The sequence below is a fragment of the Capricornis sumatraensis genome, chromosome 3 (genome assembly GCF_032405125.1).
Source record: "Capricornis sumatraensis isolate serow.1 chromosome 3, serow.2, whole genome shotgun sequence".
Classification (NCBI taxonomy): Eukaryota; Metazoa; Chordata; class Mammalia; order Artiodactyla; family Bovidae; genus Capricornis; species Capricornis sumatraensis.
In genome coordinates, this window is record NC_091071.1 from 171829823 (window position 1) to 171857264 (window position 27442).

The 27442-nt window shown below is 55.8% G+C and overlaps 1 protein-coding gene across 1 annotated transcript; it reads right to left on the reverse strand.

Moving 5' to 3' along the window:
• Positions 1–839: 839 nt before the first annotated feature.
• Positions 840–26171, reverse strand: LDLRAP1 (low density lipoprotein receptor adaptor protein 1). Its single transcript, XM_068968210.1, has 9 exons — positions 26049–26171; positions 16035–16177; positions 15322–15434; positions 13311–13425; positions 7443–7515; positions 6986–7072; positions 6341–6471; positions 4866–4900; positions 840–2783 (listed from the first exon to the last, which is right to left on the reverse strand). Exons 1-9 carry the CDS (start codon positions 26137–26139, stop codon positions 2639–2641), a joined length of 933 nt encoding a protein of 310 aa, XP_068824311.1. The 5' UTR covers positions 26140–26171; the 3' UTR covers positions 840–2638.
• Positions 26172–27442: the final 1271 nt, after the last annotated feature.

Consider the following 27442-nt stretch of genomic DNA (forward strand, 5'->3'; position numbering starts at 1 on the left):
AGAGCCTGGCACAGTCACGGGCACAGAGAAAGAGAGCTCAGTTAACGGTGCCCACCATTATCACTTTTACTTTGACTTCCTTAAATATATTTGGTCCAAACTGGCTTTTGCTCTGTGATAACCTCTGAGCCATCTATGCCCACCGCCAACAAAATGGTAACTGTCACTCAAGTCCCACAAAACCCAGAGAGGCAGAAAAGGGTCGTGATGGTTGTACCCTTTTCCCAGATGGGGAAACTGAGGCTCAAGGAAAGAAGTCACGGATCCAGAGTCATAGCCCCAGGCAGCAAAGCCAGAGCTAGACCTTGGGTCTCCCAAGTTACCAAAACACACTTTCCACCAACCCCCATCACCCAAGCCACAGTGTCCTGAGTCCACATGGACAAGGTGTCTGGACCGCTTAGTCCCCAGCACGAAGTCCCAGGCCTGGTTTGAGTTTAGCACAAAGTCTGCCAAATGAATAAATATCACGGCCTCATTTGAGAGGGCAAGAAAAATGACGGACATCCTTCCCAAGAGAAATATATGCGTGGCCATGTATATTTCAAGGGGTCACAGACCCTGGTTAGGGGCCTTGACCTAGACCTTCAGAGACCTCTCCAGGGCTGAGCTCACCATATTATCCAGAGATGACCTCGCACAGCCCATCGGCCAATGAAGAGAGGGCCTGCTGGTTTCATCTGCCGGACCACAGACCACCGTTCCCCACGTCTGGGCCTGTGGTCACCACAGCTCCAACCACCCCAGGGCAGGGTCCGCCAGAGGCCGCTCCATCAGAGTGCTCTTTGTATTTCAAAAAGAGAACGTTTATTACTTTTGTTTTTCCTTTTTAGAATTCCTTTACAGCAACACCAAGCAAAGCACAAACTTATCTGCAGACACACAGGGAGCACAATGACTGCTGCTGGCCGGGGACCAGATGAAGACCCCACTGCGAGTCACACACACACAGCAGGGCCTTTCTCTGGGCTCCTGGACCCTCGCGCCAGGGCGGCCTGTGTCAGGCCCAGTCCCTGCTGCCTCATGACAGACACACGGGCTGACACCAAGGAGGTCTGGGCTGGATAGCGGGGCGGTGGGGTGCGGGAGCTGGGCCAGGGCCACATTCTGATAAAGACAATTCTACCCCGCGTCTCACCCAGGTATTTCTGTCTGTGCTCTGATTCCAATGCTTAGATACGCAAAATCTAAAAAAATGGTGTTTCCTAGGCTGGTGTAATTTGCTCCGACTACCACCAGGGACTTCAGCTTGGTAAAGCCAGACCTGGGAGGCACCTGAGGATGGAGGGTGTGCTGGTGGCTTTGCCGGGAGCCCTGTGGGAGAGGGGAGGAGGGTAGACTCTGAAGACAGGTGGCTGCTGGCACTGACCTGGGGTTGGAGCGTCAGGAAGGAACTGCGTGATGCTTACGAAGTTTGGTTTTGTTTCACCCTCTGAATTAGCAGACTTCAAACACTTCCATTTTCACGGAAATCAACAGCAAGACAGTTAGCAGGGCATGCAGGCTCATGCCAGTTCTGTGTGTAAAGGCACCAGATGGTTTGTTATGAAACACATTTTGGTCAGAAAATAGCTGGGGCTTTTTGGTTCCTGGGAGGACAACAAAGCTAGAGAGGAAAAAAAAGGAGGTGCGAGTTGTGAGCAGAGGGGGTGAGAAGGTAGCTTTGGCACCAGATCTGGGTTCCACTCTCGACTCTTTCTTCTTCCACACGTGTGGCCTCAAGTTTCCTCGTCTGAAACTTGCGACCAACGAGTCACAGATCAAATCTAGGTGTTAGGTTTCACGTGTCATCTCAGGAAGTATGGGGAGGTGGGGCTCAGAGCCAGCAGCAGTGCACACGGGGGAGGGCAGGGAGGGCGGCCACACAGATGGCCCCACTGTTGCGGGCAAACTCTGGGGGCCCATGAGCGGCCCGTCACACTGGTGCGCAGCACTGGTGGGGACCCTCCACGGGGACTTTGGGCCCCTCCTCTTGGAAGAAGGGCAGCAAGAAAGCTCTACACAACACAGCACCATCAAGGAGCGGGGGCCGCACCCGTGGTGACTGCTCTAAAGTGCCACCACATGCTGTCTTTGGTCAGGGGTTGCCCCTGTCTCTCTGAGTGCCCCCGGGGCCAGAAGCTCAAGCCCCAGCCTGCTGGGGCCTGCTGGGAAGGCGAGCAGGATGAAGCGTCTTCTCCCGAGGCTGCGGGGCCCTCCTGTGCTCAAAGGGTGGCAGAAACGAAGGACCCAGCTCCTTTCAGTAAGGAGCAGGGGCACCTCCAGGGAAATCTGGGCCCTCAGAGAGAAGGGACGAGAAATACTTTGGTCACCATCCTGATACCCACAGCGAGCAGCACTCACACAAGAGAGGGCAGGAAGCTGGTTATCACACTGCGCTCGTGCCTGATGCCAAACCGGCTTCTGGAACCAGGAGTCACTGAATAAATATTCAAGGCATCTTTCAGTTCTTAGAGAAAGAACAGGGTTAAAAAATATATATCTTCTTCCCTCTGCTTGACTGGCTGCACTTTGATTTTCAGGCTAACAGTGCTGCCGACTGGAGGAGGGTGGCCAGCGCGGGGGGCTGTCCAGGAGCTGGCCCCCATCCCAAACGTGGGGAGCTTTGGTTCGTCACGTGTCCTGCCAGCCCCAGGCCTCAGAAGTTGAAGAGGTCGTCCGGCTCGGCGCCACTGCTGTCAGCCTTGTTCCAGTCGACAGGCGAGAGGCACTGGGCATAATGAATGTCCTGTGCCGTCAGTCCAGTGTCCAGGACCTGAGGGTTCGTCCGAGACTGGGCCAGCCTGCAAGGCAGAGCTGTGTAAGCTGGGGGCCCAGGCAAGGGACTGGTGGGGGCCCAAGGAGGCAGTCCAGCACCAGGGTCAGAAGCGAGAGAGCATGGGTGGGCAAACGGCAGGATTCGGGGACAAAGAAGAAAGACCCAGGACTTCCCTGGCGGTTCAGGGGTTAGAAATTCACCTGGGTACACAGGCTTGATCCCTAGTCAGGGAACTAAGATCCCACACGTGGGCAACTGAGCCCACGTGCCTTGACTACTGAGCCCATGCCCTGCAACAAAAGAAGTCACTACAATGAGAAGCCTGCGCACCGTGACCAGAGAAAGCGCTCCTGCAGCAATGAAGACCCACTGCGCCAAAAATGATAAATAACGTTATTTGTTTAGAGAAAAGAAAGACCCAGATGTCGGGAGAGGTGGAACCTCTAACCAGAGAGTCTATCCTTGAGGGTCAAGTGGCTCAGGAAACTGTGGGGCAGGCAGTGGCATTCCCACCACAGAGAGGCTGGGGCACCCACGGCTCCATCAGGAAATGCCCAGGGAAGAGAAGAAAGGGCAGCTGTGCCAGGGCAGAGAGGGGTGTGCATGGGAGGGGGTCTGGGGAAACCATGGAAGACCACTGGCTCTAACTACGTTCAACACAGCGCCGTACACAAAGTAAATTCAAAAAGTGGCACAATTAAATGTCAAAAAAATCCGGAGAGTTAATTACAGCCCACATCCTTAAAAGAATGTGAGGCAGTCGATGAATGAGGTGCTTACAAGGAGTTTTTAATAGCCTGGAGAAATGCTCCAGATATATACCAGTGTAGAGTGAAAAATCAGGATCCCCAAATACAAATATCATGAGCTGATCAAGGCAAAAAAAAAAATGCATATGTATAGGATCAGCATGAGTTAAGCCCCAAAGTCTGGGCTGTGGGATTATGGGATGGTGTTTTTCCTGTTTAATGCTTTGCTGATTTTCAAAGTTGTTAATTAAGGGCATATGACACTTCAGTAATCTGGAAAAAGCAAATGAAAGATTTCCTTCAAACAGGAGGGTTGCAGTCAGCCAGGGAAGCAGGAGAGATGGCCACAAGAATAATGAAGGGGCCACATCTGCCGCTCCCCACCCTCACCAGTGCTGGGCTGAGGTTCCCACTGGCTCTGGCAGGAAGGTGATGGGGAATGGGAAGACGGCTGTGGGGGGCTGCTGTGGGTCCCAAGGGAGAAAGGAAGGCCTGATTCAGGACCCTGAGCTGCCCAGGCCTCTCCTTAGCCCGCCTTCGTGGTGGTGTGTCCCCGAGCTGAAGGCAGCCGTGGACAGAGATGAACTCTGGTAAACAGGGGAAATGCCACCAGCCTCCGGCTAGACCACCTATCTCCTGATGGGCTTCACTCCCACCCCTAGTAAATGCTGCTGCTGCTGCTAAGTCGCTTCAGTCGCGTCCGACTCTGTGCGACCCCATAGACGGCAGCCCACCAGGCTCCCCCGTCCCTGGGATTCTCCAGGCAAGAGCACTGGAGTGGGTTGCCATTTCCTTCTCCAATGCATGAACATGAAAAGTCAAAGCGAAGTCGCTCAGTCGTGTCTGACTCTTAGCGACCCCATGGACTGCAGCCTACAAGGCTCCTCCACCCATGGGATTTTCCAGGCAAGAGTACTGGAGTGGGGTGCCATTGCCTTCTCCACAAGTAAATGCTACATGGATTTAATTTAACATTGCCTTCTCCCTACCCCTTTCCATAGAGGCAAAACCTCGGGAGCGGACAAAACCTGCGCCAAAAGCCCATTTTTGAAGGCCACACCAGGCACAGGAAAAGCAAGCCAACCTGAGCTGCACTGCACTCAGTTCAGCTCAGACTGGGCTCAAGCAGCCATGAGGAAAAACAGCTTCAGATTTCACCGGCAAGGACACTTTAGCAGGCCTGGCTGAGCAGTGAGCTCCCCACCCCTGGATGTACTCAAGTTGAGATTTTCCCTCTGGAGAAGGTCAGAATTCATGTTCTCAGACACAGCAAAGAGCCCTGGAGGCCAGCTCCCCACCCCATTCCCACAAGCGCCAGGCCTCCTTCCCCAGCACCAGGAGCCCAGCTTTAAAGTTACCTTGAAAATGCTTCATCCAGGCCGTCATCCAGCTCCTTGGGGAAAACAAAGCGGGAGGTGAGAGCCCTCCGAGGGGGAGCACATGCCCACAGCCCTGGGAGGCTACGGGGACCGAGCCTGTAGGAGGACGGGAGGAGTCTGGCGGGCCCCTGGGGGAACGGACACAGGAAGGCCTCCCCCTGGCCACTGCCATCAGCATCTCAGCACAGGGACCCAAGCCTGGGATGGGACAGAGGCCCCCTGGGTGCCCAGAGGCCCAGGGGTTCAGTTCCTATCTCTGCCACGACTCGGCGACACCTTAGTGAGGCAAGTCACCGCTGCTCTTTGAGACTCAGCTTTTCCTTCTATAAAATGAGGAGATTGGACTGAATGATCTCTGCGGCTTTCCAGATCCGAGAGGGAGAGGGTTGGGGGAAGGTTTTCTTGCTTTTACCCACTTTTGAAAGCTGAGCCAGGATTCTAAGCTCATAAGGGATAGCTGGTGGCAGGAATCCCACAGCCTAGGTGGGAAAAAAAAAAAACAAAACTGGGCAAGGCTCCCTCCGCAGCCTCCTGAGGGACAGGCAGGTGGCAAGGCTGGCTCCCAGACCAGTTCACGGTGTCCACTCGGGGGACACTGGGGTGGCCCCCAACAGGCAGTGGGATCTGGCACTTATTCAAGTCTCTCGACAGTCCACATTTTTAAAAATTAAAGGGACGTTACAAGTAAAGTAACACGTCCTTCTGCAGTGGATCCTGGACCAGAGAAAGGACACTGGAGGGACAAGTGGAGAAATGTGAATCAAAGCTGGTAGCTTATATAACAGTGCTGTATCAATGTTAATGATTTGGATCTTTGTAATGCAGTTATGTAAGATGTTAACAATTGGGGAATCTATATGAAGGGGAACAGGAATTCTGTGTACTGTTTTTGTAATACTTCATGTCTGAAATTATCCATAAATGAATTTTAAAATTTTCTAATTAAAAAAAAAAATCAGGTTCCTCTGGAAGGTTCTTCAGGCAGAGGTCATGATCATCACTGAGGAAGTAAAAGAGCTGAGACAGAGAAAGATCAGGGAGCTTGCCCTGGGTCACAGAGCCAGTCAAGGACCAGGCTGCCTGCCTGAGTCTCAGGCTCCTCATTCAGACAGCTGAGGGGGAGGGGGCGTCAGGAGAGAACGGCCCGCAGTGAGAACAAGGGGGCCTTTGGCTGTTCCTGCAGTGGGCAGAGCTGGATGCTCAGGCCAAGAGGCCAGGCATTGTGAGGAGACAGCTCTGCTGGGAGCCAAGCCTGTTGGCGACGCAGCCCTAGGTTCAAAGGGACATTGTTTATCCCCTACCCGGGGCCTGGGTGCTGCTAGGGTCAGGACCTCCTAGAGGCCTGCAGGAAGTGGGTGCCAGGGCCTACCCAGGAGCTGCCGTAGGCCTCATCCGGGGACCAGGCCGAGGCTCGCTCAATCTGTGGGGGATCGCCAGGCCCCGTGACCACTCACCCAGACAACACTGCTGCTGTTTAAGGCTTGAGGCCGCGGTGGCTCGTCCGTGTTGGTGGTGTTGGCGCTGACCGTGGACAGCGGGGCCTTGGCCATCTCTTCCAAGTCCAGCAGGTTCCCAGTGACGACCACTATGAGGGGTCAGGTGCGTCAGGGGGAGGGGAAGCTCCTGTCCTCAGCCCAGCCTCTGGGCCCCATCCTGGTGTCTCCTGGGCTGGTCTGGTCCCGACTCCCTCCTTGGGCATGGCTTTTCCAGGCCCATCACCCAGACCACCGAGACCCACCCTGGAACCTCCTGAGGCAGCTGCACAGCAGCCCAAGCGGTGGGAAGCTCTGTCCCACTTGTGATTCAGGCTGGAACCCATATTCACAATAGGCATTGAGGTTCTGTAAAGTGTGGAGGAAGAGACATATACCCAGATTTCTGTATCCGCACAGACATACCTGGATATGTCTGGACACACACCTCAACAAGTCATTTTTTCCCTTTACCTACATTTGCTAATTTTTCTATAATTAAGTATTTTTAGTTTAACAACAAAATAAAAATTAGAACCTAGGAGTTGACCCCGGCCCAGGGAGGTGGCCAGGGTCGGGGGGATGCTCTGGATGAAGGGCAGGCCCCTTCCCCAGTTCAAGACTCACGGCTCTTCAACGAAGGGGCGCTGTCTTGGCGGCCCCCGCCCAGGACGTCCGCTCCCTCTTGGTTGGCTTTCTCCCTCTTCTCCTTCTCTGTGGGACCAAGCACAGCGTGTTGGGAGTCCCCAAGCCCGGCACTCCAGCCCTAGCCACCTCGGCAGGGGCAAGCTGTGGCCCATCTCAGGGGAGCCAGGTGTCATGCCTCCAGAAGGGAGGAAAGAAACTCGGCACATTTCATTTACTCCTCACAAGAACCCTGGGGGAGGGAGAAAGCTGTTCCCAATTCTTCAGATGGAGAAACTGAGGCTCGGAGGTGCAGGAACTTGGCCAAAGCCACAAACCACGTATGTGATGAAGATGAAGTTGACTCCAGAGCCTTTGCCATATGCCCTGCCCCTCCTGCTCAGCTGGTCTTCTTCAACACCCCCACCCCCCACTCGCTACATCCACGAACAAGACTCACCTTCCTTGGATACCTGCCAAAACTCAAAGGCGACTTTGAAGGCTTGGGCTACTGTGAGGGTGACAGCCTGGGCCTAAAGAACAGGAAGTGGGGTCGGGGGAGGGGTACATTGTTAGGCAGGTAACAGCAAGTCTCCACTGGAGGCCCTGGGACTCCAGGCCAGGCCCACCCTGGCTCTGGAATGTCTGATGGGTGGAGGCGGAACCCCAGCCCCTCCCCATCACCAAAGCAGCCTGGAAGGAAAGGGGCCACACCTTACCCAGGCAGCTGAGGCCCCATCATCACTACCAGGAGCCCAGCCAAGGTTCCCACTGGTACTTCAACCCCCCACCTTGGCAATGGCTATTCACCTTCACGTTTTTTCCTTCCCCTTTGAGTTTCCCTGAATGCAATTAATTAACCATGAGGCTTACTTCATCCAAGAAGTCCTCCCTGATGACCTGAGGACTTCACATAGTAACTTAGCCCTTAGAATTACAGAACAGAAAAGCCAGAGTTGGGAAAGGGCCCCCGCCACTGCCTGAATGAGCCACATGTTGGACTCTGGTCAGGACTATGGCGGGTCAAACGGGCTTGCAACTGGATGCCAGAAAGGGTCTTTCATTTCCTGGCAGGAAAGTGAAAGTGAAGTCGCTCAGTCGTGTCCAATTCTTTGCGAACCCATGGACTGTAGCCTACCACACTTCTCTGTCCATGGGATTTTCCAGGCAAGAGTGCTGCAGTGGGTTGCCATTTCCTTCCCCAGAGGATCTTCCCAACCCAAGGATCAAACCTGGGTCTCCCACATTGTAGGTACCATCTGCACCAGGGAAGTCACTTCCTGGCAGGAGCAGGATGTCAATAAGGGCCTGGGGCAGAAGACTAAAACCATCCAGTGCCATCACTTACTTATAAAGAAAGGCCACACGTTGGCCCTCAATCCCTGGGGGATTCCCATCTACCCCTTTAAACCCAACCTACATGTCATCACCTCTCTTACGTCACGCCATGCTATGCCATGCCATGTCACATGACATCGCAGGCACTGGGCTCCCACAGCCTTGCCTACTTCTCTCTAGTGACATCATATGAAAGTGTTACCAGTTTGCATGCCTGCCTGCCTGCCAAGTTGCTTCAGTCGTGTCTGACTCTTTGTGACCCTATGGACTGTAGCCTGCCAGGCTCCTCTGTCCATGGGGATTCTCCAGGGAAGAATACTGGAGTGGGCTGCCAGGCCCTCCTCCCGGGGATCTTCCTGACCCAGAGACTGAACCTGGGTCTCCTGCGCTGCAGGCAGATTCTTTACTGCTGAGACACCAGCAAAGCCAATGCTTGCCTGCCTGTCACCCCAACTGGGTGCTCCCTAAAGGCAAGCATCAACTCTGTGAACACCCCTAATCTCCAGAGCCCTCCAGGGGTGCCTAGGTTGCTGGCTGGATTGCATCTGCCTAGGGACAGGTCTCTGAGGCCTCACGCTCCAGCCAGGACCGACCCTCAGCCCACCTTCATCTCAGCCCCTTCCTCTCTGATTTCAGCTCAGGGTTAATCAGCTCGACTTCTGGGAGTGAAAGTCCTAGAACTTGCAGCTGTAGCCAGAAGCAACGGGTAGCTTCCTCTGCAGGCCTGGCCTGGGGAAGAAAGTGCCAGACTCTTTCAAGTACACAACAAGTTCAGGCCTAACCAGCCTCAGCCCCACTCCCTTCCCCTCAGCCAGACAACTCAACTTAATTGAGAAATGAATCTGTGGCTACTGGCTTTAAAACTCTTCTTCAAAATTTAAAATCCCTAAACAAGCTGACTGATCCCTGCCAATTAAACTTCACGAAGTATAAAATCTCATTTGAATGTCTCCGTCATTTACATTTTTGATAGAAGTACGGGTGCTTTATGGCAAAACTTAAATATGGTAATTAAGTATGAAACTCTTCACAGCTGTTTACAATTTAAGCTGTCACGTCTGAATCAAGTTTAATAGACCCAGTTACCATTGAGAATTGCCCATGAACTAAAAATACGGGCTAATTACCAGCCAGAGTCAGATCACTATACACCCAAGCAAGGGCTGGTCACCCAGTGTGGCAGGGAGATGGGAATGCCATTATTTTTGCCTCCAGGAAATCTGGGGACACAGGCCTGATGCTGTTTTTGCATAAATCTGCTTGCTCATTTGCATATATCACCGCCCTTTCGCCCTGAAGTCCCGAGCTGCAAGTTAAACCAAATATAACTCAAGATGCAGATGCCTGCAGGTGGCTGTAAGCCCAGGCTGGACAGCGACTGGGAGGGGGGGTGGGCCCCATTTTCCTGGGTGACTGCAGGAATCTGGGCACCAGCATGAGATGGAAGGAGTGTTCACGTCTGCCCACAGAAAAGCCTTCCTTGATTCCACATGCCAGGTATCCACCCCTCCTGAATGCCTCTGGTCTGTGGGTCTGTCTTATTACCTGACCTGGTACTACCTTGCCCAGTTTTTCATGTCCCTGTCTTGTTCCGGATAACCAAGTGGTTAGCTTCTCACAGGGAACCGCTGGGCTTAGGGCTGCAGACCCGGGCCAGGACTGCGGGATCCAGGATCCCAGCTGGGTACTCAAACCAAATGGGGCCAGGTACCTGCATAGCCCTGCTGCCCAGAAGCATTAACTGCTGCACCAAAGGATTACCTGGGGGATACCACTGTCCTGAGAGGGAGAAGAGCCCTGCCCACCTGACCCCAGGTAGAATCAGGGAGGCCACCTGTCCTGCAGCCCTGGGCTCCCCACTGGCGCTGGCAACGGCACATTCCTCCCGAGCCCAGAGGCCGAAGTGCTGGCTGAGGGCTCCCAGATGGGCAGATAAAAACATTTCTTTGTAGAGAATCTTATCCTAGCCATGCACAAGAAGAGCCTCCAGGGAAGAGAGGCCTGGTGGTTCTGCCGCCCATGTTGAGCTGAACTGGTGGGCGACCCAGAAAGGGACCCCTTGCCCCTCCATCTGGGTGGGTCTTGGCTTCCTGCTGATTCAGGCAGCCCAGTGAGGAAGGGTGGAGATGTGGAGACTCTGGGCCGCTGGCCAAAAGGACTGAGGGCTGCATCAGCATCCAAATTCAGGGTTCCCCTGAGGTGCCATCCACCCAGGCTCCAGCGACATCTGAATCCCCCACCCGCAAGTATATCACTGAAGTTGTCACCTCATGTCTTCACGTGCTGATGATTCCTGGGCTGGAGTGCACCCACCCTCTCACCACCCTGCCCCCTTTTTCTTGGCCTGGCCTCCCACTTATTACTCATCCCTCAAAGCCCAATTCAAAGTGTCTCCTTCTCCGGGAAGTCTTCACGACCTCCAGCATGACAGTGACCACCACCTGGGAACCAAGCTCCCTGTGTGCCAGTAACTGATTCCTGGCTCTCCTCTGCGTGGCCTCACTCCCCAGGGTCCCCAGGGCCTGGCACAGAGCTTTGCCCAGGACAGGGAGCAGCACGCGTCTGTGGAGGGACCTACTGGCAGCAGGGATGCAGAGACCAGGGCACCCATTTCACCTTCTGCCTCCTCGTCAGCCACATCCTCTCTGCCCTGAGAGTCTCAGGATCTTCAACGCGACCAGGCCACGAGGCCATAACACACTGGCAGTCCGGCCTTGGCTGAGGCCTTGGGAGCCACAAGGACACCACCCGCGTGTCAGATGGTCTGTTTACACCACCCTGGGCTGGGCTGTCTCTCTGAGGGGCCTGCTAGAATCGGAGAGGCCAGGTGGGAGAGGCTGGAGAAGGACAAACCGAGATCCAGCCGCTCCTGATGCAGATGAGAACAGGCCGAGGAAAGCGAGGGGCCTGGGCGCTGAGCCGGCCCTCTGCCGCGGGCTCTGCTGTCAGCACTGAGCAGTGGCCGGCTGTTTCCCCCAGTAAACCTGACCTCTCAGCCTGCGGCAGACTGGCTTCACTCAAGCCCGTCTAAAGTCCTCTGGCCCCAGGCCAGGCTCCTGCAGCCCCTGGGCCAGCATTCGCTCTCTCCCCACCCCGGAGGAAGTCCCCGCATGCTGGGAGCCCCTACTCTGCAGCAATGGCCGAGGGCCAGCTACCCTGCCCAGCGCCTGCTCTGCTCAGTGCGGAGGAAGAGACAAACAATGGGGACATAATACGCTTGTTCTGTGGGGAACAGGGCTGTCACGGGAGAAGCCACCAGTGCAGGGGCCCAGGGCGTCACGAGGGCCCGGGGGAGCGGCTGGCGACACTGAGTCTACAGGGGAGAAACAAGGCGCACGAAGCAGCTGGGACCCGAGAGCCGCGCAGGGGGCCAGGGAGGAGGCCTCCATCCCCACGGCCACGCAGCCCAGGGAGGGGCAGGGCCTCGCCCGCGGCCGCAGGGTGGGTCAGGCCCGGCCAGACTCCTCCCACAGGGCTCCTTCCACAGGCCCTGAGGCCGGTTGAACCACACCCCTCCTTCCACAAGACGGAAGGTTGCTCAGTCGTGTCCGACTCATTGCCTGCCCATGGACTATACAGTCCATGGAATCCTCCAAGCCAGAATACTGGAGTGGGTAGCTGTTCCCTTCTCCAGGGGATCTTCCCAACCCAGGGATCAAACCCAGGTCTCCCGCATTGCAGGCGGTTTCTTTATCAGCTGAGTCACAAGGGAAGCCCGCCCACCCCTCCCAGCCCAGATGTCCATAATCTAATCCTAGAACCTGTTACAAGGAAAGAAGAACTTGGCAAGTGTGATTAAGTTAAGGACTCTGAGGTGGGGATTATCCTGGATTACCCAGCAGGCCCAATCACAAAGGGCCTTATGGGAGCGAGGCAGGAGGGTGAGAGTCAGAAGCAGCCAAGTGGCTATAGGAGCAGAGAGGGAGACTGGACGGTGCTCCACTGCTGGCCCTGAGGGCGGCAGAAAGCCTGGGGGCCACTTCAATACCGGGACGTCCTGGATGTGTCCCTGATGACAGGGGAGTTGAACAGATCCTGTCTCCTTGGCTTTAAGGACCCCAGGATACAGGAACTGGGGCTCTGGGCTTCAGACACAGAGATCAACCGAGGACAATACTAAACCAATAAATGTCAGGAACCTCCTTACAGGGCGGATGCTCAGACCTCAGGGGCCTCAGAAACAAAAACTTCAACGCCAAAGGCTGACTCACTCCAGCAGCTTGCCACGAAATTCAAGACAAAAGCCCAGAGACCACCGAGGTCCCACCTGCCCCAGCCAGATGTGATCAGGGTGGCCTGGAAATGGGGTAAGGGGCTCCGGGCTCCTTAGTCACACAGGAAGGGAAGAAACGTGGGTTTAGACCCTCCCTCTGCCTGGCTGGCTACGTTATCTTGAGCAAGACAGCCAACCTCTGTGAGGCTGTTTCCTCATTAAAAATAAAAACAGTGAACACAGTTACAGCACCCATCTCGTAGAGTTGTTCTGAGGAGCAAATGAGACGATACCTTAGAGATGACCATTGAAACAGGCAGAGTAGGTACCAGCATAGGCCCATTTCCCGCGCTGCTCTGGCCACAGCCAGCAAGGTCCTCTGGTGGCCCTCACCTCTGCCTTTCACCCTGGGCTGCTCTGATCACCAGTCTCCAAAGACTAACCTCTGTAAGGTCCTGCATCCCCAGACCATACCAGGGACAGACCACCTCTCCTAGACTTCAAATCCATCAAATCATATGACAGAGCGGAAGGGGCCCCAGGGTGCTCACTGGGAAAGTGGGCTTGTGGCCACCCACAGGCCAGCTGCAGGCAGCCCACCCTGCCAGGTGACCTGCGGCCCTGCATGGGTGCCCTCAGCTCTCAGCTGAGCAACCACTTGAGGTTCCCAGGGATTTCAGACTTTTAACTGATAACCCCTTTGGGTCCTGCCTCCCCTGCAGTCAGGGCCCCCAAGCTGAGGCTCCCGCTGCCCGAGCCCAGCCTCCCCCAACTGACCATCTTCCGCTTGGTGCAGAGGAAGGCGTGGCACTCGAGGCTCTCATTGTGCTGGCTCTGCGCGATGTACGCAAACACTTTGTCATGCATCTTGTCTGCCGTGCAGTAGGAGATTCTGAAAGGCAAGGGGGAGTGTCACCAGCCTCCGGGACAGGGGCCTGACTGCATCCGGGACGCCCCTTAGAGCGCATCCCGAGGTCCAGACAGCCTGCAGTCCCATTCCACCAGGGCAGGACTCTGGGCCTGGCGTCCTGGGCCAGCTGTGGCGGGACAGGGGAGGGGAGGGAACCCAGGCTTGGCAGGAAGGAGTGATGGGAAAGACTGGAGGAAGGCCACATCCCCAAACAATAGTAGCTGAACCCTTACTGCACACCAGGCAGCTTTCTAGACGGCACCTCGCTGAATTCTCAGAACTGCCCTGTGATGGGTTCTAGTATCCCCCCCACTTTTCAGGTGAAAAAACTAAGGCTAACAGACCACCAAGCTAGTGGGCCGGGGGCTATAGCCACTGCCATGCTGCCTCATGGAGGTTTGTGCTGACCAGCTGGAAGGAGAAGGATGCCCTTCACCTGAAGGCCCTCCAACTGCCCTCCCTCTGATCACAGGTCAGAAGAGTCCCAGGCCCATTGCTCCCAGGATGACTGAGACTGCTAATAGGTCCTCCTGGGGCTCGGGCCAGGGGGAAAGGAGCTGGGAGCAGGGTGGGGGCCTAGGAGGCAGCTCCCCAGCTTGAAACACGCCCTCACCCCATCTGATCCCTCCGTGCGGCCTCCAGTCGTCCTGGGAATCCCTGTTGGGAAAGGAGCTGTGGGCCCAGAGGTGGGACAGGAGCTCTGCAGACTCCCTGACTCACGTGGCCCCAGCTTCAATCACAGGCATCGACAAAGGGATCAATCAGGACTATTTAAAACCCCCAAGTGGGCAGAGGGAGGGGGTGCCAGGTTCCCAGCCACCTCTTCTCCAGCCCTGAGCCGGTCTCCTTAATGCCCTGGGTCTTTGGGATCAAACAACTAGATCCTGCTATTCTTCACGCCTCAGCAAGGAGAGGCTTTCCCGGGTAACCCCAGGCAGGCCTCTCCTTCTCTGCCCTCTTGGGAAGCACTTCTGTCTCATGTCCTCCCCTCCATCTCCTCCTCAACTAGAAGCTCCCTGAAGGCAGGATGGGTCTGATCCCCTCACCTGGCACAGACCTCAGCAGAGCAGGTAAATGCTGGGTGAAGGAGGCAGGCAGAATTAGGAAGGGAAGAGGAAGACACAAGCTAGAAACTCTACAACGAGCCCCCAGCTTACATTCACCCCCACACACATACTCCAACCCCAACCCCAGGACTGGTCTGTGCTCTAGCTGGCTGAGCCACCTCCTTGGAGATGAAGCAAGAGGGTGTAGGGACACAACTCTGCCCTCGGTGTCCTGGGCTCAACCCAGTCATGACCTCACCATGAGGGCAATTCCCTCCCTGGGCCTCAGCTACCCAGGTGGAAAATGGACCTGAGCTGTCTGTCTCTTCCAGCTCTGAAGTCCTACAACTGACCAGCTGAGAGGGGCAGGGATGGCCTGAGGCTCCAAGGGCCGGGCCTGTCGCCCTGTGACCAGCCCCCACCCGCTACCGAGATCTTCTGCGCTCTGGCCTCAGATGCGCCTGAGGCCTCCCTGGACGCCTGGCCAGATGTCCAGAGCTGAGCTGCTGTAATCCCAGCGAAAAAAGGCAGTGACGGCGCTGCTGACTGCTCCAAGCCTGACTCAGCAGCACAAGGGGGGAGGCGCAGGGTGTCCCAGGGCAGCTGCAACTAGTGACGGCGGCAGCAGCCACTCAGCCAGGCGCACGCTGTGAGCCAGGGGTGCTCCACAACAGCCCCTGCGGCGGGGCCTGTTTCCACCCCGACAGATGCAGATGAGGAAACCCGAGGCCCCAGGGTCACCCCGACGGGCAGTGGTAGAGCCTGGACTCAGACAAAGCACTCCACCCACCGCCCGGAGGGGCAGAGGGAAGCTGGGCGACGCTGAGCGTACCTGTAAATGGACACATTCTCAATGAGCTGGTTGGTGACGTTGTCCGTCAGGATGATCCCCCGGGGCGACACCTTGAGAGTCACCTTCTGCAGCTTCTTCCCGCTGGCCTTGGCCTTGGGGCAGACGTGGGTCAGAGGAGCCTTACCTGCCCGAACTTGGGACCCACCCTCGTGGGTGACTCCCCGCTGTTCTGAGCCCCCGATGTGAGGCCCACGGAAGGCCTCAGTTCGGGTGACTGGTAGAGACGTGACGGGGAAGATAATTTGGTCGACACCCTCTTCTGATAAAAACAGAGACACGGGTCGCTCACAGAGTACCTGCTGTCTGCCAAGCATAGCACCTCGAGTCATCCTCACAGGCGGCAGGGTTCGCCTCGGGAGGAAAAAGACTCAGAGAGGTTAAAGCACTGGCCCAAGGACACACAGCCAGGAGGGGGTGTCAGACTCTGAGGACTGAATGCGCTATTAGAGTCCAGCAGGGTGGGGACTCTGCGCTCCACCCGCTGTACCTGCCAGGGTCTGAGCTGAGGGGGGCCTAGACCACCAGGAGAGGCTGACTCCGAGGGCATGTGCTCACTCAAGAGCTGGGGAGGCGATCAGTCCTAGAGGGCCACCCTGCCTCTCAGGTCATAAGGCAGGCGGTGGGTGCCACCCACCCCCGCAGGAGCTAGCCCCCCACCTGGAGCTCCCACAACCCGCCTTGACTGGGCTCACCGTGGCTACGATCCTCTTGACGGCGGCGGCTGACAGCTCCTCGCCCTTGGGCTGCTCCACCAGCGTCATGCCCAGGTACTTGAGAGTGAAGAGCATGCCCTCGAGCAGGGTCTCCCGGGTGTCTGTCCAGTTCTCAGGCAGCTCTGGGCAGAGGAGGACAGGCCTTCAGACCCTGATGGGTAAGGCCAGCATCTGCAGCCCCCATCTCCTAGGAAGACCCAGCAAGAGACACTGGGGTCCCCCTATCTATCATTTTTATCTTTAATGAAAGGCTAACATTTTCTAGCATATCCCAGGCACCATGGTAGGAAGCTTTACATAAAATCTTCTCATTAACCCTCAGGAGAACCTGTGAGGCAGACACTTTTATCATACCCATTTAGAGACAAAGACATTGAGACCCAGGGAGGCGAAATCCCATGACCAAGACCACAGAGCCAGCAAGTACAACAGCCCAGAATCAAACTCTTATTTTCAAGCCCAAACTCTTAACTTTAGCGTTAATATTTTCTGAGGGAAAACCGTGCCACTTTCATATTGAATCTTCAGTGCAATCTGGTGAGATGGATATTATTCCCAGTTTACAGACTAGGAAACTGAGGCTCAAAAAGATGAAGCTGGCAGACAAAGGCCAATGAGTAAAGGGTTGGAGTTAGAATTCAAGATTAGGTGATTCCCATGGCCCCAGCCTGGCCTGTTTTCCTCTCTCTGCATAGCCACAGACCCCAGGAGGTAGGGAGGAGGGGAGACCAGGAAAGAGACAGCAGTCCAAGGAGAGCAGGGGTGAGGTAAGGCTTAGTGGGGAACGAGGGAGGTGACTGCTCAAAAGACATGACACGAAGGCCACCGGACTCCAGAAGACCGGGGTTCAAATCCCAGCTCTGCTTCCTTCCACCTGCATGGCCTTGGGGAAGGCCTCTCTCCTCTTTGAGGCTAACAATGCCTGGGCTGCAGCGGTGGCTCACAGCAGCACCCCCGGGAAGGACCCTTTGCAAGCTCTGACCATGACCAAAGGAAGGAAGGTTGGAAAGAGGGGAGGAGCCTGGCTCACTGGGTAGTGAAACAGACCAGGAAGGAGGGCTGGAAAGAGGCCCTTGTTTGGACCCACCCATGTGAGAGGCCCTGAGCAGGCAGGACAAGAGGAGAAGTGTGGTCTTCGCTGGGGTACGGGTCATACAAGAACTCACAGAAGTTCCTAGTCCCTACTCTGCAGAGTGAGACCCAGGTGAAGAGGAACCTGGTGCATGCAAGCTGGCATGCTCGAGTGAAGGAACGACCCAGACAACACCAAGGATGCTTTCAGGCCCGAGATGCCCCCAATGCCATCCTCAGCTCTGGACCCTGGCCCACTGCCTTTAAGCCTCTACCCTGAAAGAAGGCCAGGCCCCACTGAGAAGACTCCCAAAGGGATCCCATCCTCTGTCCGTCAACCAGGAGTCTATTTCATTTGATCCTCCAAAGAGAATCAGAAAGTCCTCGAGGTGCTCCAGTCCTGTTAGGTGATGAGAACTCAGACAATGGGCCTTCCCCTCAAGAAACCAAGAACATTACCATCCCCAGGGAAAAACAGCGCTCTAACACTCACGACTACCTTACAAGCTAGTGAGTGAGTGAAGTCGCTCAGTTGTGTCCGACTCTTTGCGACCCCATGGACTGTAGCCTATCAGGCTCCTCCGTCCATGGGATTCTCCAGGCAAGAGTGCTGGAGTGGATTGCCATTTCCTTCTCCAGGGGATCTTCCCAACCCAGGAATTGAACCCAGGTCTCCCACATTGCAGGCAGACGCTTTACCGTCTGAGCCACCAGGGAAGCCCCTTATTCTCATCTCACAGATGAGGAAACTGAGGCTCACAGGACAAGGAATTGGTCCAATCAGTTGTCTAAGTCACACTTAAAGCCCAAGTTCCTAACCATTAGGCGATACTATCTTCCCATGAGGCAAACTACCCTCCTTTTAGCAAAATGTCAGGGAGAAGTTCCTACAGCCAGAGGTATTTCCCTCAACAGTTCTTAATTCCTGAAGCTTCCTCTCTGTAGTAATCTGCCCAGACCACCACTTTCAACCTGAGACCCCTCTGAGCCAGGAGGGCAAACCAGGTAAGGCCAGGCCTGTCACCTGTGTCCTGGGCAGACATTGCTAATCCACTCCAGCTCTATTCCCTCCGACTTAAAGGCTCTGAACTGCTTCTCAATACAAGGCTGCAGGCAGGTAATCCCAGTCCCTCAGGCGTGGCCTTGTTCCTCTCTTCATCCACCCCTGCCCCTCGGCAAACATCCTCGCATTTTCATGTCTCCGCTCTCATTTCCGCTGGCTCTGCCCTTTCCTGGCCCCTCTCCAAAGCCACTTCCGCTCCCTCCATTCCAAGGGCCAGAGCCTGCCAAGGTCACGGACGACCTCTTTGTTGTCAAGATATTCCCCAGTTCCCCCTGACTTCTGAAATGCTTGGCATTTTTCTGCAATCCTCCTACCCTGGCCTGACCCATCCCTTCTGTGGGCTCCTGGAAGAGGGCCCTGGTAGACTGGTGGCCACTCACCAAGCCTGAGACCCTCACCCCAACCCCCTTACTTGACAGATGACAAAACGGAGGCCCAGAGAACGATGGGACTTGTGCAAGGTCACACAGCAAGTCAGAGGGACCCCAGCTCCCAATCCACTACAGGTAACGCCCACAAGCACTGTTGGGAGTTACAGGCTGCCCAGCCTCCTCTCCTCCTACACATGCGCACACACATACACACACACGCAGGCGCGCGTACACACAACAGAGGTTCCAGTCATGCAGAGCTTCCTCCCATGATGTAGCATTCACTTTCCCACTTCTGTGTCTTTGCTCACAAGTAGCTCCCTCTACCAGAAATGCCCTTCCCTTTGCTAGACCAAGGAGCTTCCCTAGTGGCTCAGAGGGCAAAGCGTCTGGTTCAATGCAGGTAGACCTGGGTTCGATCCTCTGGAGAAGGAAATGGCAACCCACTCCAGTACCTTTGCCCGGAAAATCCCATCGACGGAGGAGCCCAGTAGGCTGCAGTCCATGGGGTTGCAAAGAGTCTGACATGACGGAGCGATTTCACTTTCCCTTTCATTTTTGCTAGACTGAAACCCCTCCATCCAGTCTCCTCCAGAAAGCCTTCTTTGAGGTGGTATATCCTAGTGGTTAAGAGCAAGGCCCTTAATCCTAGAACCCACTGAGCTTGAGTAGGTTAATTAACTTTCCCTGAGCCTCAGCTGTCTCTTCTATTAAAATGGTGGTGGTTTAGTTGCTAAGTTGTGTCCGACTCTTGCAACCCCGTGGACTATAGCCCGCCAGGCTCCTCTGCCCATGGAATTCTCCAGGCAAGAATACTGGAGTGGGTTGCCATTCTCTTCTCCAGAGGATCTTCCCGACCCAGGGAACGAACCCGGGTCTCCGGCATTGCAGGTAGATTCTTTACCAACTGAGCCACCAGGGAAGCCCTCTACACAATGGGAGAAGCAAGAGTCTCCAGCTCACAGGGCTGTTCTGACCCTCTGATGAGATAATAAAATGAGATAATACAGTGTAATGTGCTTATTAGCACAGGGCCCCACCCATGGTCCTGCCTCCTGGGGCCTCTTCTGTCCTGTCAGGGGGCTACTCTGTTCTGGGTATGGATTTCCTCCTCTTCCTCCCGTAGCCATTTCCCCACCACCAAGCAGCTGTCTGCTAGTGTGTTCTCCTCTTCAAGGGCTTCCGTGCACGTCTGCCTCCTCCACGATCCAGCGGGGAGGAGGTGCACCCCTGCCCGATGACGCTATCGGGCTTCATTCTGCTTCTCCCTGCCCACCCCCATCACCCTGGCCTCCCAGGCCCAGGAAGGAACTTTCTTCCCCTCCAGTAAACCCTGCCTCCACTCCCGTACTTCTGGGGCATGAATCATCTCTTTGATGAGGTGTCAGCTCTCTCAGGCCCCACGCCCTCCCGGAAGAAACCAGCACCTGGGAGCACTCAGCAAAGACAGAGGTAAGGCTCGCTACCACAACCGCCCAGCTTACCACCCAGCCACCTCACGCTGGAGGCCACGGGTTCCTTTCGAGGAGGAACCCAAGCATCAGGAAGAGCTCCCAGAGGCCCCTAGGCAAATACAGGCTTGAGTCCACAGCCCTGTTCCGGTCCTGGTTATTTTTGGCCCTGTAGTGTGTAATAACTGTGCTATTTTAACTTGTGATTTTTACAGATGACCTGCTGTCAGAATTAGCTAGGGACGGATGGACCGTATGCCCAGTCTGACTTGTAGCTGCAAACATGGTACTCTTTCCTCACTAAGGGGCCCCTGCCCGGGAGTCAGGGCTGCGCAGGGTGCCCCGTGCCCCTTCCAGCCTGGTTGATGGCTGGAACATCAGGGCTACGGCCAAATCCGTGGGCTAGGAGGGATCCTCCAACTGGGCTCCTGGCCTCCAGTCCCCTCCAGCCTGCTGGGGAGATGGCCTCAGGAGCCACAGAGTGATATCTCCAGAAGAGGACCCAAGTTCTGCTGTGACCTGGAGTGGGGCTACTTTTCCAGGCCACAGTCTCCTTATCTGACAAATGGGCTCAGTCCTGCAGGAGTGTCAGCAGAAAAAAGGTTCAGCGTGTGAAACATGCTAAGCAAATTTCAGAAGTTATTAAGATTATCAAAAGAAAGTAATAATGATTTTTTTAAAAGGTGATTGAGTGGTTAAGACTCGGTGCTTTCACTGCAGGGGCCTGGGTTCAATCCCTTGTTGGAGAACTAAGATTCTGTAAGCTGCCAAGCCCCTCAAAATGATAACAGCAGCAGTGGGGTTCATCGTCACTCTACCGCCCTGGTCCTTGGCTTCCACATTTTAAAACGGTATCAACAGTAGTATCAGTCCCACAGGACTGTGTGGGTGAGGATGTGGTGAGGATGGAATCAGGACATACATGAGCTGGGCTTAGAACCATGCCTGGCAGATCACAAGTGTGAGTGCCGTGTCATTCCGTTCAGTTCAGTGGCTCAGTCGTGTCTGACTCTTTGTGACCCCATGAACCGCAGTATGCCAGGCCTCCCTGTCCATCACCAACTCTCGGAGTTCACCCAAACCCATGTCCATCGAGTCGGTGATGCCATCCAGCCATCTCATCCTCTGTCGGTCCCTTCTCCTCCTGCCCTCAATCTTTCCCAGCATCAGCGTCTTTTCCAATGAGTCAGCTCTTCACATCAGGTGGCCAAAGTACTGGAGATTCAGCTTCAGCATCAGTCCTTCCAGTGAACACCCAGGACTGATCTCCTTTAGGATGGACTGGTTGGGTCATTACCAAGGGTCAAATGCAAAAGTGTACATAGCCATGTGCAGTTCTTTAGAGAAGAGTCAAGGATTCATCAGGACTCCCATTTGGCAGATGAAGATGCTCAGTGGCGTCTAGGCATGACTCAGAATCCAGGGTGCTGAGCCTTGACTTTCACAGCTGTGCTTGTGACTCTCTCCTGCAGTCTGCCGAGCCCCTTCTCATGAGCCGGGCCAGGCTCAGGCTCACCCAGGAAGAACAGGTAACCTGCCCTGCATGCTGCCTGAAAGGACATCTGGCTCACTTTCAGCAGGCCGTGGGTGACCGGACTCTGTCAAGCCACACACCTCACCCTCAGCCACCAGGCTGCGAGAAGTCCCAGCCGCCAGTTAAATGTCCCTTGCACATGCTGTTTCCAGATTCCTCCCTCCTTGTATTCACCCCTATGTTCCGTGTCACCTCTGAGAAGCCTTCCCTGACCCCCTGCACTGACACTCTCATTGCCCCACCTTAAGCTCCTCTGTCCAAAGGATTCTCCAGGCAAGAATACTGGAGTGGGTTGCCCTTTCCTTCTCCAGCAGATCTTCCCAACCCAGGGATGGCACCCTCGTCTCCTACACTGCAAGGCTGGTTCTTTACCTCTAGGTAAAGAATCCAGGCGCCACCTGGTAAGCCCAAGGTAGGTACCATTTCCACCCAGGCCACCTGACATGCCACTCTCTCTGGCTGCTGGAGACTTGGATGCCCACTCAGCCTGGGGCAGTAAGAGCTCCCGTCTCCAGCAGCCCTGCAACCACTGACAGGAACTGCCCCTCAAATGAAATTTAACTGCTCTGGAGCTCCCCCTGGGGTGGCCTCTCAGTTGCCTACAATGAAAACGGGCTTCATGGTGTCCACTCTTTGGAGTCCTTTCTCTTCTCGCTTCTCCTAAGAATACCTCCTGGGATCTCTTCCCAAATAAGCGACTTGTACTCAGACCCCTGTCTCGGCATCTGCTTCTAGAACCCAAACAAAGACACTGCCTATCACTTCCTCACCTGCTTTATCTGCCCACAAGCACACCACTCACTGGTGCGCCAGTCATGCTTCCTACCCCAGAGGGCAGAGATGAACTCATTCACCAGCCTCCCCAATACCTCTATCAGTGTCCGACACAGTCCGTGCTCAGTATATTGTGGTTTGGGTTTATTTATATCTTTCAAAGTTAACATTATGAATAAGTAGGACTAGATCCTCCGTCCCACCCCCGACTACCATGAACCAGCTTTGCTGAAACCTGCACCTCAGGTTTCTTTCCTTGGTCTCTCTCAGAGTTCTTTGACAACCCATGCAGGAACCTGAGGGTCAGAGGGACTCCTTGTGGAAATAAGGGTATTGAGGGGGTGGGGTGAGTCAGCCTTCCAGGCAACTGGAAGAAAGGAAAACCCCTGGCCAGGGACTGAAATAGAATATTTATGGTTCCCAAAGAGATGGCATGGGGTGGGGGTAGGGGGGAAGCCATGTGTGGGAGAAGGAGAGAGTCCCCCTTGGAAGTCAGCAGTAACTGGGAGACAGGGGGCGGTGAGGGTCAGGACAAAGAAGCCTGTCTGCTGCCGGCTTTGCTCTGTGACCTCAGGCAAGCCCTACGCCGGGCTTCAGTTTCTGTGCAGATAAAACAATGATCACACTAATCCTAGCTGAGGACCTTGAGGGGTGAGGAGCAAGTCACAGCTGACAGCGGATATCAGGTCTAACCTTAACTCCACTGGCTTCAGTTTGGTCCCCAAACTCAAGCATAGGGTTCAGACCTTGAGGACTGGATCCAAGGCCTGGCTGGGACACCACCCCACATCAGGCTGCCTCAGCACTCCTACCCCAGACACACCCCACCGCCTCCCCCTCTACTTGCGACCAACGCTGTCCTCAGGGGTGGCCAGCCCTGCCTCAGTCACTCCAGGGGTCAGAGTCCATGAGGCCACACTGATAAGACCCCTGGGCTAGGGATTTGGAGCCAGCTCTTGGAAGCTCCGTGTTGGAGCCACTGACTCCACTTCCCGAGCCTCAGGTTCCTTTATCTGAAAAATGAATCTGATAAGAATCCCTGCTCTGACACCTCACAGGAGCAAACACGATAATGGAAGAAAAACCCTACCTAAAAGGTAGAGTGACAAAAACAGTAGTTGCCATTCATTGAACTCTTTCTGCCAGGAAAACATGCTTTCAGTTAACCTGCATCAAACAACAGCAACAACACCGAACTGGGTACTACTGTTATCGACAACTTACACATCAAAAAACTGACTTAACCAGGGACAGGTGGGGATTCACCCCAGCTCATTCTAGGTCCAGAAGGCTCCAGGACGGCACTCTTGGCTTACTGGGGTCTGCCTAAGAGGAACAGGGCTCTCCTCTCCTTTTCTACGCAGTTGTAGACAGGCTCTGAGCCCCCCACAAACTTGTTCCACCACATTAAGAGTCATGGTGAAGGCCCACATGACAAGTAGGGGAAGGGGGAGTGGGGCAGAAGGAAACCACCAGTTAGGTGCCAGAAGGAAATGTTATTGTCAACAACCTTCTCAACACCTCTGCCAGAGAGACTTCCCTGGTGGTTCCGTGGTTAAGAATCTATTATACCTTCTGGACTTCCCTGGTGGTGCAGTGTATAGGAATCCGCCAGCCAAGGCAGGAGACACAGGTTCGATCCCCGGTCTAGGGAGATTCCACATGCCGCAGGGCAACTAAGCCCATGCACCAAAACTGAGGCCACGTGCTCCAGAGCCAAGACCTGCAACGAGGGAAGGCTGTGCTCCGCAACAAGAGCAGCCGCTGCCATGAGAAGCCTGGCCACCACGAGGAAGCGCAGCCCCTACTTGCTGCAACTAAAGAAAGCCCACTCGCAGCAATGAAGACCCAATGCAGCCAAAAATAAATTTTTGTGGCTCAGATGGTAAAGACTCCCGCATGCAGGGGGGAAGGTGGGGGAGACTAAGTCCACGTGCCACAACTACTGAGCCGGCACGCTCTGGAGCCCTCAAGCCACAACCAGAAAGAAGCCCACTGCACTGCAAGGCAAGATCTCACATGCCACAAAGTAGGCCCCCTGGCAGCAGACCCAAGGCAGCCAAATAAATAAAAATCATTAAAAAATAAAAGCAAACTAACAAACCACATCCCTGCCAGGTTAGAGTTTTTATCCTGATTTTGCAGATGAGAAAACTGAGGATCAGAAAGGACAAGTGACTTGTCCAAGATCAGAACAGGCAGGAGAAACTTTTCTGCCACTCAAGGTGGCTACTTCTCCCCTTTCCCCATACTGAATGGGGGAAGAAAGAGGGAGTGTTCCTAAGGTTCCCTCCCTGTCCTCGCGCCTCCCTTATCCCTAGAGAAAACGACAGGGTTTCCCCATTGGAATGGGCCATCATTCTCTGAAGTTCTGATCAAATCCCACAAATATTTAAAGGAGCTATTTTGGGAGTCCATAAATGTGGGAGATGGATGCATCCCTGGCCTCCTCCAGTCCTAATGGCCTGACCCCAGCCCCGCCAGCAGGCACCAGCCCATGCTCCCAACGCTAGTCTTTCTTGGTTTAGGAGGCAGGCACCGCTGGAACCGCAGAATGGGGCAAGAGGTGGGGCAGGGCAGACACCCTAGGCCCAGACACGCTGGCACTCTGGGGCCTCTCCTGAGCCTAGGGAACTCGGGCTCCCCTGGTGGAGCCCTGGAAGGCCAAGACCGAAGAGGGTGGAGAGTACTGAGAGCGGGCTTCCTGGTGCGGGAGAGGCCCGGGTCCCAGGCTGTCGGCAGGGGAGGCGGGAGAGTGCAGCAGTCCTGGCTTTGGCTCTGTTTCTCCCAGTAAAGCGCTGCGTGACCCCAGGCAAGCCACTCCTCCTGAAAAAGGAGGGACCTGGGCTGGGTTTCTCAGGCCTCGCGGGGGAAGGTGCCAGGTGACTGGTTGGTTCCCTGAGAGTAACTGGAGACAGGGAGAGGAGGGGGGAGCCCAGTGAGGTTCCTCGCAGACTCCCGGACGCCCCTTGGGAGAGGCGGCGGCAGAGTCTGCCTTTCGCCCGGGGGCCTAGGGACTTCGGAAGCTCAAGCGGCGAAGTGCGAGAAATAAAAACAGGTTTCCAACACAGCCAGGACGCCGGCCGGGCCACCTGAACCCCGCCAGAGGAGGGGTCTAGACGGGGCGGGTGGGAGGCACCTCCTGAGACCCCAGGTTGAGCCCCGCCCCCAACTTCCAGCAGGTACCGGCGAAGCCCGGGCTCGCACCTGAGTCGGTTTCCGGGCGCCCGAGGGAGTTAAAAGCTGACTTCGTGGGTTGGACTGGGGGAAGCGGACAAGGCGGGCGCCCGCCGGCCGCTGACCGCGGGCCAGAATGCAGGGGCGCGGGGTGGGGGTGTCTTCCCAAATCCCCCCCGGCCCCACGTCCCTTCCCCCCAACACCTCCCGGGTACAGACGCCGAGCTCCCGCCTCCCCTGGCTGTCCAAAGAGGGGAGGTGCCCGGGTCGCGCAAGGCGCCTCCTCCGACCTGCAGCCCGCACCTGGGGACCCCGAGCTCCCGTCTCTTCCCCCAGCTCCTGCCCCTCCTCCACGGCCGAAAAGAATGGGGGCTGGAGTGGGGACGTGACCTTCGGAGACCCTCAACCACGCAGGGTCGGGGAAAGTCGCTCCCGGGCCACAGGGCGCGGGGTCAGGCCCTGCCTCTCTCCCCACTCCGGGGCCCCTCAGGAGGCGAGGTCCGTGCGCCGCGACCCCCAGCCCGGGCCCCCGGCGGACGCGCACACACTCACTCCGGTGCCGGCCGCCGCCGCACCCCCAGCTCTGCTTGGCTAGGCTGGGGCTCCGGATCAGCGCCCGCCCGGCGGACTTGAGCGCGTCCATGGCCTCCCCGGGCCGCCGCGCTGCCGCCTCCGCCGCAGCCAAAAACTCCGTCAGGGAAAACTTTCCGCCGGGGCCAGGCGGCGCGCGGACTCCGCGCTCCTCCCCTCCCCGCGCGAGCTCCGCGCCGACGTCCGATGGGGCGGGGCGAGGGCCGACCAGGCCCCGCCCATGGGCCCGCCCCGCCCCGCCGCCCCTCTGGCCCCGCCCCGCCTCTGCCCAGCTCCCGAAGGCTGTCTAGACAAAGGGCGCGCCCGAGGCTGCGGAAGACGCCCTGTCCCTTCCTCTCTGTCTCTCTCCCCAAACCCCTTATTTCCCACCTGGTAGGGGGCCCAGAGTCCGAGAGCCGCAGCTCCGCCGCGGGAGTCAGTCAGTCAGTTCAATGGCTCAGTGGTGTCTGATTCTTTGCAACCCCATGGACTGCAGCACGCCAGGCCTCCCTGTCCATCACCAACTCCCGGAGCCTACTGAAACTCATGTCCATTGATGGTTGGATGCCATCCAACCATCTCATCCTCTGTCGTCCCCTTCTCCTCCTGCCTTCAATCTTTCCCAGCATCAGGGTCTTTTTTAATGAGTCAGTTCTTGGCATCAGGTAGCCAAAGTATTGGAGTTTCAGCTTCAGCATCAGTCCTTCCAATGATATTCAGGACTGATTTCCTTTAGGATGGACTGGTTGGATCTCCTTGCAGTCCAAGGGACTCTCAAGAGTCCTCTCCAACACCATAGTTCAAAAGCATCAATTCTTCGGCTCTCAGGTTTCTTTATATCCAACTCTCACATCCATTCATGACTACTGGAAAAACCATAGCCTTGACTAGAGGGAACTTTGTTGGCAAAGTAAGAAGGCGTGGGAGGTGCAGGCCTAGAATTTCAGGACCACTGAAAAGTACCTGGAGACCATTTTACAGATGGGGAGACTGAGGGCAGGAGACAGGAAGCTTGTCTGAGAGAAAGGTGATGACCACAGCAGCTGGGGGCGAGGGGTGGGGAGCTTGGAAAGAGAGCTGTTGGTGGTAGAACTTTGCTGGGAACAGGGCAGGAATATAAGGTTGGCCTGAGCAAGACTCGTTGGACACTTGACTCACCCAACAGACTCAGCCTGTTCCCTTGCTCCACTTGGGCCCTCTGGGCTGCCCCCTGCCCACCTTACTCCCCAAGTAGCCTCATACATGGTGTGGTCTTGATGTTATGCTGTGAGGTATGGGGAAAAGAGCCTCAGCTCTAAAAATGACTTGCTGTGTGACCTCAGGCATTTCCTTCCCCAGTCTGGGTCTTAGTCTTTACTTGTGAAGTCAGATGAGAT